At 41.1% G+C, this 15,406-nt stretch overlaps 1 protein-coding gene across 4 annotated transcripts in view; it reads right to left on the bottom strand.

Moving 5' to 3' along the window:
- The window catches only part of LOC131251163 (glucosidase 2 subunit beta-like), a 42,637-nt gene extending 27,733 nt beyond the window's left edge, over nucleotides 1–14,904 (bottom strand). For all 4 annotated transcript variants that reach the window (XR_009173633.1, XM_058251701.1, XM_058251702.1 and 1 more), the window contains exons 1-6: nucleotides 14,645–14,904; nucleotides 14,446–14,559; nucleotides 13,564–13,659; nucleotides 8,935–9,174; nucleotides 959–1,134; nucleotides 759–824 (exon numbers count right to left, since the gene is read on the bottom strand). Coding sequence is in view for 3 of the 4 variants with exons in the window: in XM_058251701.1 (XP_058107684.1) it covers nucleotides 759–824; nucleotides 959–1,134; nucleotides 8,935–9,174; nucleotides 13,564–13,659; nucleotides 14,446–14,559; nucleotides 14,645–14,759 (807 nt within the window). In the remaining variant the exon portion in view is untranslated. The remainder of the gene's footprint in view (nucleotides 1–758; nucleotides 825–958; nucleotides 1,135–8,934; nucleotides 9,175–13,563; nucleotides 13,660–14,445; nucleotides 14,560–14,644) is intronic.
- Between the last annotated feature and the right edge of the window lie 502 nt (nucleotides 14,905–15,406).

Genomic DNA, 15,406 nt, shown 5'->3' with positions numbered 1-15,406 from the left:
ATAGGTCAACACATGTCCCATAACTTAAAATTTCCCCCAGACGTGGACTGGGTGATCTAAAAACTTCTGCATGTGGAGTTTTGTCCCGTGATCCAGCCTATAGATTCAATGGACCCCACTGTGGATGGGGGATGCCCCCATCTCCCAGATTGAAGATTCTAACCCTTCAATCGGTGGCCAACAAATGGACAGCTATGACAAAATACATCATTGACCATAAGAAAAGAATAATATTGTATAGGCCAGCTCTTCCAACCTGGGATCTTTTTGGTGCATCACCTATAGATGGAGGGGCCCATCAGACCATTGTCACAACTCTTATGGCCCGGTTGGATCAAAACATTATACCCTTTTGAATGCATCAGGACCCTATAATACATCTCCAGATCTAGTCTCAAATACATAATCAATTTTTCAAGTTCTTATTCCCATGACTGATAGTCCAGTGGCATCCATATAACATGAAAAAGATTTGGACCACTAACATCAAGTAAAAAAATCAAAAGACAGACATTCATATGCAGAGGAATAAAGCAAGATTTTTACACACTAGTTTGGCATCCTTAATTTTCTGATAAGGCTAGTGATAATAAAAGCACCAAATAAGACAAAATTAAGCTTAAAAGGAATCAGTAATTTGACTAAATAACTAGCAATGAGGAACAGTGGCCCCATAGAAACACAAAAGACCATGATCTTGATTGAAGAGCTTGAATGATATAAAGATGGTTGAATCATGATTAGATCAGGGGACTAACCTGATCTAATGTCTCCGGCAGTTTGCCCACATTATCCTGCATGTCATCACGTGGAGTCTCTTCAGCCTTTTTATTGTCATGGTCCAAGCAGCACATGAAACAAAGTTCCAATGGCATAAGATAACACTACTTGATAAGTTCATACGAGTTAGTACTTAGTAGCATGCATCTAGACTAATGAATGGGGACATGAGACTAACCTGGTCCAATGTCTCTGTAAGTTCACCCACAGTGTCCTTTGTCTCGTCATGCGGAGTTTCTGTGGGCTTCTTTTCTTGCTCAATGCTATTCTTTTCAGCTTCTCTTTGCTTTTTCTCTTCCTGTTCTTTCTCTAGGCGTTCTTGCTCCTCTGCCTTTTCTACTTGTTCCTTGCGCTCTACATGGGAGGTCAACCAAATACTTGGTAACAAGACACTGAGCTGGAGCCCATCATTCTTAAATAGACATGATTGAAAAAATAAATTTTGTTGATGCATAAACTCTACCAAACTCGTTGATTGTAATCGACCTATGTACTAGACTAACAGATAGCGCTTGATTGTGGTCAACCTATGTAATAGTCATTTACACTGCACCTATGGAAGCTTTGGTCTCTCATTGTTGGTCCCAAGCCCAGATAAAGGACAGTTGCATCGGGTAGCAGCCGGCGTCAAACTGATGTCATTATTTCCATCATGAATCCAAACAGAACAAAATTCATGTAGTCAACCCCAATTGACTGGGATAAGACTTTGGTGATGATGATGATGAGGCATAAACTCTACCATAGAAAAAGAAAAAGAAAAGAAAAAAAAACCACAAAGATGAGATAAACAGATTTGATCAATACCAGGTAGTGGACTCTATTAGAGTGGGAGAATCTTCAGTACCAGCACCCACATTGGTATTCAGTGATCAAGTTACGGTCCACCCAGCTGATAACTTCCCACCTGTCAAGTGCATGCGACATCCAACCAATCCAATAGCTTGCCCAAACCACAAGGATCACCTAGAGAAAAAATCATTCATATCCTCTCATCGAGTAGACTACACTTGTATTTTTCTATTTATCAATGGCTAGACAATGTTTTCTATGCCGTAGCCCATTTGATGAGTGGATAGGGGCTGATTTTGCATAAGGTGATTCTCATGGTGGGGCCAAGCTATTGGATGGGTTGGATGTCACATGCACTTAACAGGTAGGAAGTTATCCATTGGGTGGGCCGTAACTTGTGGTCCAACTGGTTGGACTTGTGACCTGCTCTATAATATAGAGTCCACTCAAGTCCAATCGGTTGAGAGTAGGTGGGTGTGTGGGTGTGGGTGTGTGTGCACACATCTAACCAGCTTAGAAATTGGCTATTTATTAATGATTAATTAATGCTAATAAATACAAGGGAGAGAAGGAAAAGGAGTTGCCCACTCGGGTGGGCCTGCCGTAGTCTTTATGTGAAATCCACCACCCCAACCATCACTTGAGTCTCCCCACGTTTGGCCCAGGGCCAAAAACTCAGCCCCATCCATGATTCAGGTGGACCAATGATTAGAAACAGTATGCAGGGCAACACTCGCCCTCCAAAATGTTTCCCTTGGTGTGGCCCACCTAAATCACGAATGGGCCTGATTTTTAAGCCCAAAGCCTAAGTTTTAGTGTGTCATCTAATGGTTATAGTGGATTGCATATAATCATCACGGTGGGCCCTATAAAAATCTAGGGTAGACTCCACTCCCAAATATTTCCCTTGGTGTAGCCCACCTACATCAGAGGTCGGCCTGATTTTTTTTTTTCTAATTTTTTTTTTTTTTTTTGCTCTAAGCCTAATATGGGATCACACATCTGATGGTTGGAGTGGATCTCACATACATGTCACCGTAGGCCCCATAAAAAAATGAATGGTTGGCGTACAGGTAAAACGTTTTTCTTAAAGTGGTCTCAAGTCCAACGCACTGTGTGTCATCTCTAAGGCCAAGGGTTCGAGAACCCATGCGTGTGTGGGGTGGTAGTGTGTGTGTGTGTGTGTGTGTGTTTCTCGCCTTTCAAAAAAAAAAAAAAAAGTCCAACGCACTGGACTATAGTTTATGGTCTAACCTGTATATAACTTCTAACCTTCCATGTCAATATGACAATTAGATGTGTAATCTCATGTTAGGCCCATAACCAAAAAAAATCAAGTAGACCTGTGATTCAGGTGGGCCACACCAAGGGAAACAACTTGGAGGGCAAGCATTGCCCTGTATACTGTTTCTAATCATGTGGTCCACTTGAATCACAGATGGGGCTGAGTTTTTGGCCCTGGCCTAACATAGGTGACTCCCCCGATGGTCGAGGTGGATTTCACATAAACACTATGGTGGGGCCAACCCAAGCAAGCAACCCCTTTTCCTTCTCTCCCTCATTTATTAGCATTATTTAGCATCAATTAATAGCTAATTTCTAAGCTGGTTGGACTTGAGAGTTTTCATGCACACACGCGTGTCTACGTGTATTGAAAGATGATGCAATTTATTAGGGGGGAAAAAACAGAAGAAAAGGAAAAGGAAAAGAAAAGAAAAAACTAAAACTATACAAAACAAGGAAAAAAACCTACGACTAAAAGAAGATACAAGGGGCGCAACCCGACCAACCCAACTGAGGAGACTAGGAAGCCCACTCCTTTACAAACGAACTAACCCGCCTATAAACCCCTAATTCAGAACCCTTGAGATTGGAAGCAATGGTTGTTGCACTCGAGCCAACAAACCACAGAAGGGCGAGTAGAGCTAGCCTCCATCTAGTCGTCCCGAGGGAACCACGGCACCACCCCTAGAATGCCAAGAATGGAAGAGGCTTTCTAGAGAACTCGGCATGACCCAGCACATATTCACAAATCTAACGATGCCAAACCAAACAACCAAAAGACCGAACAATGGATAAAGAGGTCGTATTAAATTTCTCAGCATTCAAAAAGAGAGGGCACACAATGGGCAGCACCAAGGATCTTTTACATAGGTTATCAATCATAAGGATCTTGTTTTTGCATGCTAGCCAAGCAAACGCCGCCACTTTTAGAGGTGCCCCATAAGACCAAAGGAAGGAGGTGTGGCACCGACAGCATGAAGACACGAAATGCGACAGCTAAACATACAACAACTGCACCGAAAACAAAGCCGACTTGTTGAATCTCCAAACCAACGAGTTCGCAACACTCGAAGTAGGAGAAAACCCTTGCAGACGAGATGACATACTCGCTAGATCAAGAAATTCAGACTCGTTCAAATTACATCGACAAGGAGGGATCCACGCCCCACTGGATTCCTGATCTAAAAAACAGTTGGCGACCGAGATGTCCATTATCAGACAAAGTCAGGCAAGGGCAGGATAAGACTCACGAAGGGGAAATCACCATACCAAACGTCGTCCCAAAACCTAACCCTAGATCCTTTCTCGATGGCGAAACCTAGACCATCAGCAAGAGCCAGGGCGACCTGAGCCATCGATTTCCGGAGGAAAGAGGCCCTGTACAAAAACGAATCATTGGTGCACCAACCATTGGGAGATGAGCCATATTCGGCAACGCTAATTCTCCTCCAAAGGCCCTTTTCTTTCAACTCCAAAACACGACACCCATTTACCCAAAAGGGCAGAATTTACCACATCAAGGGGCTTGATCCTGGCTCCACCTTCCTCAGTAAGATGACAAACTTCATCCCAATTAAGCGGGTGAAACTTCATAAAGGATGACTGATGAGGACATCACATCATGTACACCCTTGCATACATATCAGAGGAGGCGGGCCGCACTGATTTCCCTGTGGTTAGGCGAGTACCCGTGATCGTGCTAAAGACCCCGTGTGCATGTGCGAGCATCTAGAAGACCCCACACTGGGAAGATGCACATGAGCTGCTTTATGGAGTGGTCCAGACCATTGGATCGGAGGGAGGCGACAATCGGGCCATTGGATCGCATGGATCACATGATTGGGCCATTGATCATTGATTGTCCACATCAGTTTTATACTTTATCATATTTTAGGATTTAGTTTTTGATTATTTTATATTTTGACACATTATGAGTGTTTTAGTTGATTTTATTTAGACTAGAGCTATTTTCATTAAAATTCACAAGATGGGGATTTTTGTAATTTTTGAACCTTCTTGGATCTATAAAAAGAGGGGGGCGTGTAACCTCTCTCCCATTGGATTTTGTGATTAAAAGAGAGAGAGAGAGAGAGAGAGAGAGAGAGAGAAAGCTCTTGCTTTCTTCTCCCATCTTCATGTGATTTGAAGATACTTCCATACGATTTGGAAGGAAGATCGGTGTGAGGCTAATCTTCATCAATGGAGGTGCGAAGTCTCCATTTATCCCCACACCATCTTCTCTTTTCTCCCCCATCCAGGTATTTTCTTCAGGCTCTTAATTCTCACATCCCAGATCTTCATATTCTCTCAAATCCAACTTTCTCATACCCATCCACAATCTATATCATAAACGACCTAAACCCATCCTCCCACACTACACATGTGACCGTACGGCCATACGTGTGAATCCCACCTGCCCCTTTTGGCTTCATACCATCATTATCAAAACTCATTTCTTCCATTCCAAAAACCCTAACCTAAACCTAAATTTCATAATTTTCCTACTTTCCCAAATTACCCAAACCCTAATTTTCACCCTAGGTTGTATTAGGTTTCCTATTTTGAAATATACTATACCCTATGCTAATTGGATGTCCCTACATCCATTAGATCCTAATTTCTTTTTTTATTTAATGATCTTGTGTTACAATGTTGGTAGTTTAGGTCAGGATTATGCATGATTTTCTTTTGATTTTCATGATATTTGTGATGAATATAGCGGCGTTTGTGTTTTTTTTGTTAAATATCTTAATTCGGTTATTTGATCTCATATGTTAGTTAGTTCATGCATCGGTCCTGCATCAGTGACCCATCCTGCCAAAGAAAATCCCCCCCTAAATCTGTTAATCCTAGCCAACACCGACTTTGGACATTGGAAAAGAGAATAAATTGGGAGATTGGACAAAGAAGCTTTGATGAGCCACCCATGGATACCAATTGACTTTTCTAAGGAGAGCTTTCTCTCCTATCTCTCAACAAGCCTATCTGAAAGGTGCAAGGCAGGCTTTCCCAAACACAAGGGGAGGCCCAAATGGGAAGAAAGTAAAGACCCAGATCAACAACCAAAGAAGTTAGGAAGGAGGTCTACCTCCTCTCGAGAAATATCAAAGCCCAGAATTTCACTTTTATCGACATTAATTTTCATACCAGATATCACCTAAAACCAAGAATAGTGATATGCAAATTGGATAGCATGGCCTCAAATGCCAAACAGAATAGAAGCGTATCATCTGTCAACTAAACATGGTTAATCTCCTGCAAAAAATTAGCGACATTAAAACCTTCAAAAAGACTAACCATTTGACCTCTGGATAACGTCCTGCTAAAAGCTTCAACCACCACAATAAACAGAGAAGGAGAGGGAATCTCTTTGCTGAAGGCCCCTAGAGAATTTGAAAAATCCAAAGGGGGATCCATTAATCAACATAGAGAACTTGGCTGAAAAAAAAAACATGACATAACCCAGCCTCTCCACTTAAAACCGAACTCCAACCAGTCCAACATATAGTCAAGGAATGTCCAATTAACGTGATCATAGGCCTTTTCCAAATCCAATTTACAAACTATACCACCCGTTCCTCCTCTAAGGAAAGAATCTAAGCATTCATGCACAATTACAGCACTGTCAAGGATCTATCTACTAGCTATAAACACACTCTGGAATGGCAAGATAACCTTATATAACACCAACCTGAGCCTTTAACTAAGAATCTTTACTAAAATTTTATAGGGGCTCTAATGCAAGGGCATTTTCACACCGGACTCGAGTAGGGTGGCCTGTGGGATGCAGAGGCAGACTCGGGGTGGGTGGCCCGTGTGAGGCAAGTGGCTCATGTGAGGCGGGTGGCTCGTGTGAAGCAGAACCCATGTGAAGTGGGGCCCATAAGGGGGGTTTGGCCGAGGTCCTAACCCATGAGATGTAAGGCCTGGGCTATGAGATAAAGGGATTAATTCATCATGCTCTATCAGTTCGAGCTTTTAGAGCAAGTGGTTAGTTATCCTGCATCAAATTGGTATCAAAGCAAGAGGTCTCGTGTTCGAGACTCCTCACCGGGGGTGATTAATGTAAGGGTATTTTCACAACGAGCTCGAGTGAGATGGCCTGTGGGATGCAGGGGCACACTCGAGGCAGGGGGCCTATGTGAGGCGGGTGGCTCGTGTAAGGCGGGGCCCACCCGTGTGAGGCGGGTGGCTCATGTGAAGCGGAACCCATGTAAAATGGGGCCCACAAGGAAGGTTTGGCCGAGGTCCTAACCCATGAGATGTGGGGCCTAGGCTATGAGATAAAGGGATTAATTCGCAAACCCTATCAATTCGAGCTTTTAGAGCAAGTGGTTAGTTGTCCTCCATTAGGCTCCCAATCAGACTAATTGGTTTAAAATTCTCAAGGTCATTCGCACCTTCCAGCTTGGGGAAAAGAGCCAAGGAGCATCCAAGTTCAAAGGCAATACGACCCGAGTCGAAGAATTTAGAAATGAAATCAAGGAGATCAGACTTAACCAACTCCCAAACAACTTGAAAGAAAGCAATCGGAAAACCATCTGGGTCCTAGACTTTGCCCCTACCAAAGTCCCACATGGCCCCCTTAATTTTTTTCCAAATTGAGAGGACCTTCCAAGGCCTCTGCCTCCGCGGGAGAGGGAGATTAAAATCAAGGTTATCTGCAAATGGTGCAATACCCAAATTAATAGTCTTTGTCCACAACTCAACCCATAACAACGACAGAGGAAATGCAATTGGACCTGGCCCGAGCATTGGCTATATATATATATATATATATATATATATATATATACCTTCATGCAGACATTAGCAACGTTCCCAAACCTTTTAAATGGCATACGAGGTGACTTATTGTCGCTCTGAACCATTCATTCATTCATACATCTAAGAGGAAGCCATGGTTCAAAAACCATGCCAATCGGGTGTTCCTAAGCTTCTGATCAATAGCATGAAAATGGCCAATCAAGATTGACTGGGGAAACCAAACAGGTCCAATCATCATCTTGAAACACCTAGTAGATAGATCCCACCTTGTATTTCTTATGATTCTAAAGTAACACTTCGATTTGATGATTCTAACCATGTGATTTGTGGCTTGTAATCAATGGATAGTTGTAGCAAGCTGGCCCCATTCAAAGGGTTAGGATCATCCAATCGGCACGATTCATGCACTATGGACTGCTCCTAGTTATATGAATGAATGAATGGTTCAAATCGACGATAGATCAATTTTCGAGCCATTTAAAAGGTTTCAGGACGTTGCTAACATCTGCATGAAGGTGGGGATGTTAGCAAAACCCTATAAATGTTTGCATGTATGTATGTACATGTACACGCTTAGACACACGCACGCACCCACCCACACACATATATGCCTTTGTTTTCAGGGAGCCACTGCATATGACCACTCTGGCTGGGAAACGTACCCATCTTTTTCTACTTTTAGTTACAAAATAGTATAGTTGTCTGGAATGCATACAACAACACTCATGCATATAAGTGTAAATCCCACAATCCATGCAGATTCATATGCAAAAAGGAACCATTTAACTCACAAATATTGTGTCATTTTCTTAAATCCACATTTGTGTATTCATCCCCATCAATCATTTTTCTCCACGAGTATTTTTTTATTCTCTATCAATCATGATATTGCAATCTTTGTGAGTGCAAATTGATTGATGGCATTGTCGACTTGCTAATGTTGTTTACATGTTCTTGTTCATTTTGATGTGATTTCAGTAGTGTTAAAAGAATTTTTCCTTGAAAACTCAGTTGGGATTTTATTTTTATTTTTAAAGGTGGGGAATATACTCGTCACCAAAAAGCTAGGACAAGGCCATGATGATTACAATGATTCGGTAGCGATTGTCCGTTGACTACTGTTTTCATCATTAGCTCATCAAAAGACTACTCAACGACACCAAGGAGTTGTGATGATAATTTAATAGATAATGTAGTAGATGATAGTAATAATGTGAACAGTTAAGAAGAAAGGTTGTAATCCCAAATTTATTTATTTTTTTATAAAAAAAGTAATCTACAAAATTTGCATGAGTATTGACAAGGCAGCACCTTTTAGCGTTTGAACCAGCCCTTTGAGTATCTTCTCCTCATTTTTCAACTTTGACAACTCTGCTTCATCCTTAGCAAGAGCCTGTTTTGCTTGCTCTACTTCCTTCCTCCGTATAATGACTCCTTCCTGATATGTCGTGATCTTTTTCTTTAATCTATCTCTGGCCACTTGACCAGCCTCCCAGCATGTATTTAGACATTTCACCTTACCATCATATTCATCACTCCCATCACAACAATCTGCTCATTTTAGCCAAAGCAGAAATAAAGAAACTGAGGTATGCATTCATTCAGAGAAGATGAAAAATTTTACATCTTCCAAGACACAACAAGATCTTGAAATCAGAGGAAAAAATCCGTCAATAGTCATAATAATGCATATGGCCATGCCAAGCCCAGCTACAGGGCATAAAACAGGTTCACTCTTGATGTGGGTTTCATTCATATCAGCAATAGAACATGCAGAGGAAAAATGAGGAAGAATAATTGCCATTCTAAAGCATATAATGGCATGGGTGATTTTTTTTTTTTTCTTGATAAATCGGACATTGATGCAATCAAATGGGAAATGTGGACAAGTGCTCCCAGAACCCAAGCTGGGGTCAAGTTCAATATACCGAAATAGGCTGCTCATCGCCCCTGTCAACAAACTACCAGGCAACCAATTTGCAACCCTCAGAGCAAGTACTGGTTTAACTTCACGAAATCCTTCCACTAGATTAATAATTTCTGGGAGGAAGTTGGTGATCCTCCAAAGGAATGTGGCTGTTATTATAAAAGGGAGTTGCAAGGAGTTGACCCTGTTCATAGCACTTTTCATACTCTTTAGATTTGGAGGAGCTGAGCTTTATCCCCCAAGAAATTCCTTGGCATTTTGGAGGTGGAACTGGAAAGAGATTGATATTCAGTAGTCGATACGATAGGAAGATCAAAAGTCTAAGCATGGTGACAAGTGAGCAAAGCCTCTGATTTGAGCTTGGAAACTAAATGCAGATGAAGCTCCACACCTAACCTGAGAGACTCAGGAGTTGGTGGTGCATTACGGGATGTGCAGCATTGGTAATTATAGCCACCCATATGCCTGTGTGTGGAAAGCCCCCATCCCTACTAGAGTTCCGCCTTTTTGTTGATCACTACAGTGAAATCATAACTGTTGACAATTTAAATAAGAGGAATATGGCACTTCTGAATGTGTGCTTTATGTGCAGAAAAGCTGAGTCAGTGGATCATCTGTTTCTGCATTGCCAGTCAGCGCAGGCAGTTTGGGATTATTTTTGGCAGCTGTTTAGAGTTCGGTGGGCTGTTGGAGATCTGTTTTTTTATGTCATTGCAGGTTGGTCAGCTGATCCTTTTTTCTGCACTTGAGAACCATATCTGGAAGCTGTTCACTGCAAGAGAAATTGGAGGTTGGCGCTGCTTGCGGTTTTGTCGTCAATATGGATGGAAAGTAACCGGAGATGTTTTATAAACTGTAATCTGCCTCCTGATAGTATTGTCAGAAAAGTTTACTTTCTCAACGGGAAGTGGGTCTCCTGATTTTTGGGTTTTGGATGACTGCAGCCTTTGTATTTTTGTTCTTTCTTTGCTCTGTTGTTGTTTTTGCCTTTTGTCTTTTTAATAAATTATCATTCCTCAAATATATATATATATATATATATATATATATATATAATGTATGGACGCTGTTCACTTTTACCATTCTGTGGCGTATTTGGAGAGATGAATTCTAGAATCTTTGATGGCAAAGTGCCTTCCCTTGATTCCCTCATTTGGTCCATTGCATCCTTGACCTTTGCACTGCCTGTCTTCACTGGGACCTCTATTTTATCATTGCAGAGGGATTGGAGTCTATTGTATTCCGGTGATTTTTGTTTGGGTTTCTGGCATCAAGTGCCTTGGCTTGTTCTTACTGTTTTTCAGTTCTCTGCATTCCAAGCAATGTGAGGTAGCAACCTCTTCCCTTAGTCAGCTTTGCAGCTTGTTTTTTTTTTTTTTTTTTGGGCAAACCAGTCATCATTAAAAGTAAATAAATGTGAGAATAAACTGGTCTTTTTTTTGGGTTGCCAGGATTCAATTATTCAAACAAAATGGAAAATAAGGGGTCCTAAAGCTCTTCCCAAGATTCCTTTTCTGATTATTTTAAAAAAAAAAAAAAATCTCTTTGGGTGTTCATTTTGAGGTTGGAGCCATGGAGTTTCTTTTATTGTGAACGAAATTAGAGGTATTGTGATTAGACTTATTGGTTTCTTTTTCTCATGTATCTAGAGTGACAAATAAGGTGGCTGAACTGTTGTCAAAGGAGTATCACAGGCTTCACAGCTAAATCTCTTCACGCGCATCTCTTATCCATGGCCTCAATGGGTGCTTGCATCTCTTCTGCCCTTCTTAAATAAAGCTTCCTTGCTTATGAAAACAAAGTACGTTTCAGTTATGTTGGAGTAACGGTTGCGTCCGTTCTGTTATTACGGCCAGCAACCGTTGCATGGCCTCAGTTTGACTGGCCATGAAACGATTGGTACCTTTGGCTTGAATACGGAATTAGTTAGCCTAAGCCCTTCCGTATTCTTGCACCATTTGGAAGCTCATTTGGACATCCCGAAGCACCATAGATACCTCGTCCGGGAGCACGGCTTGAGACATAGACAGTCCAACCTGACTTCCAGTCGGGTTTATGTTCAAATTAGATGTCTATGGGGGCACCTGGACTTGCACATCATCGCTAGGAGGTAGTGCAGTCAGTGTTGCAGGTTCGGTACCAAAAGCACGTGTCATTCTTCTCATTTTTGGCACAAATCAATCCAATATTTAATCAAACAGGGTCCCACCAAACGTGCCAGAAAAATTGTTCGCTCGTTTTTTCCCAACACGGGTGGAGTGCGGGCATACCAGAATTAGGATTGCGGCTCAAATTCAAACCGAACAACTATGAACCCAAGCGCCAAAGTAGGCAGACACAAGGTATGACTGAGTCTGAGAAGATCAGTCGCCTATTCAGCCACTCGCTCAATGTGTAAACAAATCAGGCGATAGTCAAAGGGTGGGGTTCGTCCTCTGACGATGGGTCACTCTTTTGCCTTCCGTACAAAAGGACTTTTCAGTTCAAATAAAGTGAAATGAGAGAAAATGCCTTACAGTCGACCGCTATTGGCTTCTGAAGGATGCTTCTCCAATGATCGAATGACATTCAGCGCATGAGCTTAAACTCCAATTACAACTACAATTATCAGCTACTGGATTATCACTACGAATTACACTATAGAATGTAAACAACGAGTGCTGAAGATAAATTGTTACGCTAGAAAGTAATTTGCCGGACGGAAAAGGTAAATGATTACACAAAGGAATGTCGATTTGGTTTGATTGGTTTGGTATGAGACGAGTTATCTTCTACAATCTTCTTCTATTTATAAGCCTTAATCCAGCTATTTTGGATTCTTCCCACGTTCTGAAGATTATTGTAACCGTTTCTCCATTACTAGTTTCAAGACACTTCCCACGTTCTGCTTCTTTGAATCATTCTTCAACCACCTATTCGACAGTCGTGAGAATTCGACCATTAGTCATCCATTACCTGGTCATCTGAACCCGGTCACATACATCTCGGCCACTTTAATCCAATTGATACGTTGTGGCTCCATTTCTCGAGATGCAACCGTACATATCTACAGAAGATCCTGCAACCTTTGCACGCATTCCGTACAGATCACACGTAATCAACTCTGATTGGCTGAAAACAAAACTTGGCCGAAGAGGGTACAAACAGTATCAAGGCACCTTTCAATTGAAAGAAAATTTCTAGATAATTTCTTTCTATTTTGTGTGGTTCTCGTGCTTAGCTTAGAGGTGCCTACACTTGGGCAGATCGTCCCATCAGCCAGCTGCGCCAACCTGGTTGAACACACTCACTTAAAAGGGGGGTTTCCAAAAAAGTAGGTCTCAACCTAACAACCATGCTTTTTTTGTTGAATCGGCAAAAACAAATCCAGCATTTTAGCACCTATTTTTTCAAGTGGGAGATGAGATGGAGGTCTACCAAGTGCATCCAAATGCACAGGGTCCATTGGTGGTTGGATCAAAACAGCAGTTAGGCCTGAAATGCCCTTCCAGAGAGTGCATCCAAATGAGCCCCGAGGACTTGAATAAGAATTCTTGCTCACTTGCCAGTCGTAGATAAAGTCATTGATAGACATGACTGGCGAAACTATATTCCTAAAGCCAACCCCAAATAGTCAAATTAAGGCTATGATGATAGGGATGATGATACAAGTTGTTCTAATATTGAAGAACTTTTGTCATAAGACACATCCTTTTGTATGACTCAGCTCTGACAAGAAGAGATGAGGAAAACTCCATGCCTAGTTTCAATATGTAAGAGACGTCAACAACCAAAGTAAACAGCTCACAACACCCTTTTCTCACTCCCATTAAAACAACATGGCCTATAAAAGAAAATACATAAATCTTCCAATAATGGCAAGAGCAACATCATTGAGAACCAATCCGTGTACCCATAATTGCCTTTTATTTTATTGAAAAAGAACCCATAATTCATCAATTAACTCTACTTGGAAAATCATGGAATGTACAAAACATTATAAAAGCAAAAAGCAAGCTGTCAAGGATTCTTACCACAGAAACCATCATTCACTCTCGAGGAGAACAGAGTAATGGGAGAGTGACCTGCATTGCGACAATAGAATTTTCCCTCTGGGCATGCCGATGTTCCTGCACAAACATAAACAACCCATTTGCTGGAATTTAAAAATATATATATATATATGGGTTCTGTTTAGGGTTTTTGTTCATCAAGTCCTAATGAAAAAATGCATTAGATTTCTCTCTAAATTCACACCTAATAGTTCAATCAAACCCCATCCCACTAAGAACTATTTTAACAATAGAAAAATTAAAAAATCCCAATCACAAGAAAAGAAAAGAAAAATGCAATACAATCTCTAAATTCACCCAAAAACAAAAATGGCATACATAGGCAATCATAGAACTAAACTTGGTATTCTTTTTTTATTCCTTTTTTCCTTTCTCTTCCACAAATAACCCTTTGAAGAAAGGGATCAACTATTTACACCCACCCTTTTGATTTACGAACACCACACCCATTTCCATTTTTGGACTAAAAAGTGAAAATACTTTACTCCACTTCCCAAAATGGAAAATGGGTGTACTATTTCAATTCCCAAATTGAATAATGGATGTGACCCAAACAAAAAGGACAGGTGTAAACACCAATGCTCTTGAGAAAAATAGCATAAATTCAAAACCCTTTTGAAAAAAGGAAGCCACTATTTACACCTTCCCTATGCTTATTTACATACACCCATTTCCATTTTCGCAAAGAAGAATAGTACAAAAGCTTCAATTATAGTAGACAGCATGTGCTATTTCAATTCCCAGTTTGGAAAAAAGGGTGTTACCAAACAAACCAAAAAAAAAAGGTTCAAATACCAAAGAAAATGGTAGAAATTCAAACAGAAGTATGCGAAAGCGTCGAACCAGGTTCGTCAGTCCCGTCAGGGCAATCGCAGAACTCGTCATTGAGCTGATCTTTCTTGAATTTCTTCGACCCGTCTTTGCATCTAATTACATCGGACTGGTAGTATTTCTCATCTGATTCAATCAACAGAAAAAATCAAAGATTACACGGATTTTCTTCTCTCTTTCAAAAGAAAAAGGAAAGACGGATTGAGAATACCTTCAGGAGCTACTCCCAATAAGGAGTCTTTGGAGAGAGCAGCAGAAGCTGTAGTTGCGATTGAAATCAAGCAAAAGGATGCGAGTAGGAGGGAGAATCGACGGTGGGATTTCATCCTCTGGTGAGATCTAACGACAGATAATCGAGAAATGCGAATGGAAGAGTTGGAATGGAAAATCGATTAGAAGAGTTGGAGGGACAGAGAGAAAGACTGCATGATGGTGTCACGTGACACTTCCAGTGTAAACTCCGAATGGCACGTGAGATGGGAGGCGGAAGATTGTTAACTTAAAAGAGTCCTCCAATCAAATAAATCAAAGGGTCTGACCATCTACAGCCGACTGTACGAAAACTTAGCGTGCAGCCTTGGAAGCGGATTGGCTGATGTACCAAACACCAGCTATATAGCTGGTGTATTGACGTCATCAAGTTCTGTGGGTCCAATCATAAGGTATGTGTTATATCCAAACCGTCCATCCATTTGGCCAGATCGTCTTAAGGCTCTTGATGGAAAATAAGACAGATCTAAGTATCAAATGCACCACACTGTAAAAAGCAGTGGGGGATTGAATGTCTACCATTGAAACCCTTTTGGGTCACAGAAGTTTCGAATCAATACAAAATTTGTTTTTCCACTTCATCTATCTATTTTGTGACCTTATTAACAGATTGGATGGAAAATAAACATTATGGTGAGTCCTACGAATTTTTTATCGGTGAAAATCATTATCAGTAATGCTATTTTTGGTGTGGTCCATTTGA

Source organism: Magnolia sinica, chromosome 7 (assembly GCF_029962835.1).
Source record: "Magnolia sinica isolate HGM2019 chromosome 7, MsV1, whole genome shotgun sequence".
Taxonomy (NCBI): domain Eukaryota; kingdom Viridiplantae; phylum Streptophyta; class Magnoliopsida; order Magnoliales; family Magnoliaceae; genus Magnolia; species Magnolia sinica.
The sequence above is the reverse complement of the archived record's forward strand: the minus strand, read 5'-3'. Positions and strand labels throughout refer to the sequence as shown.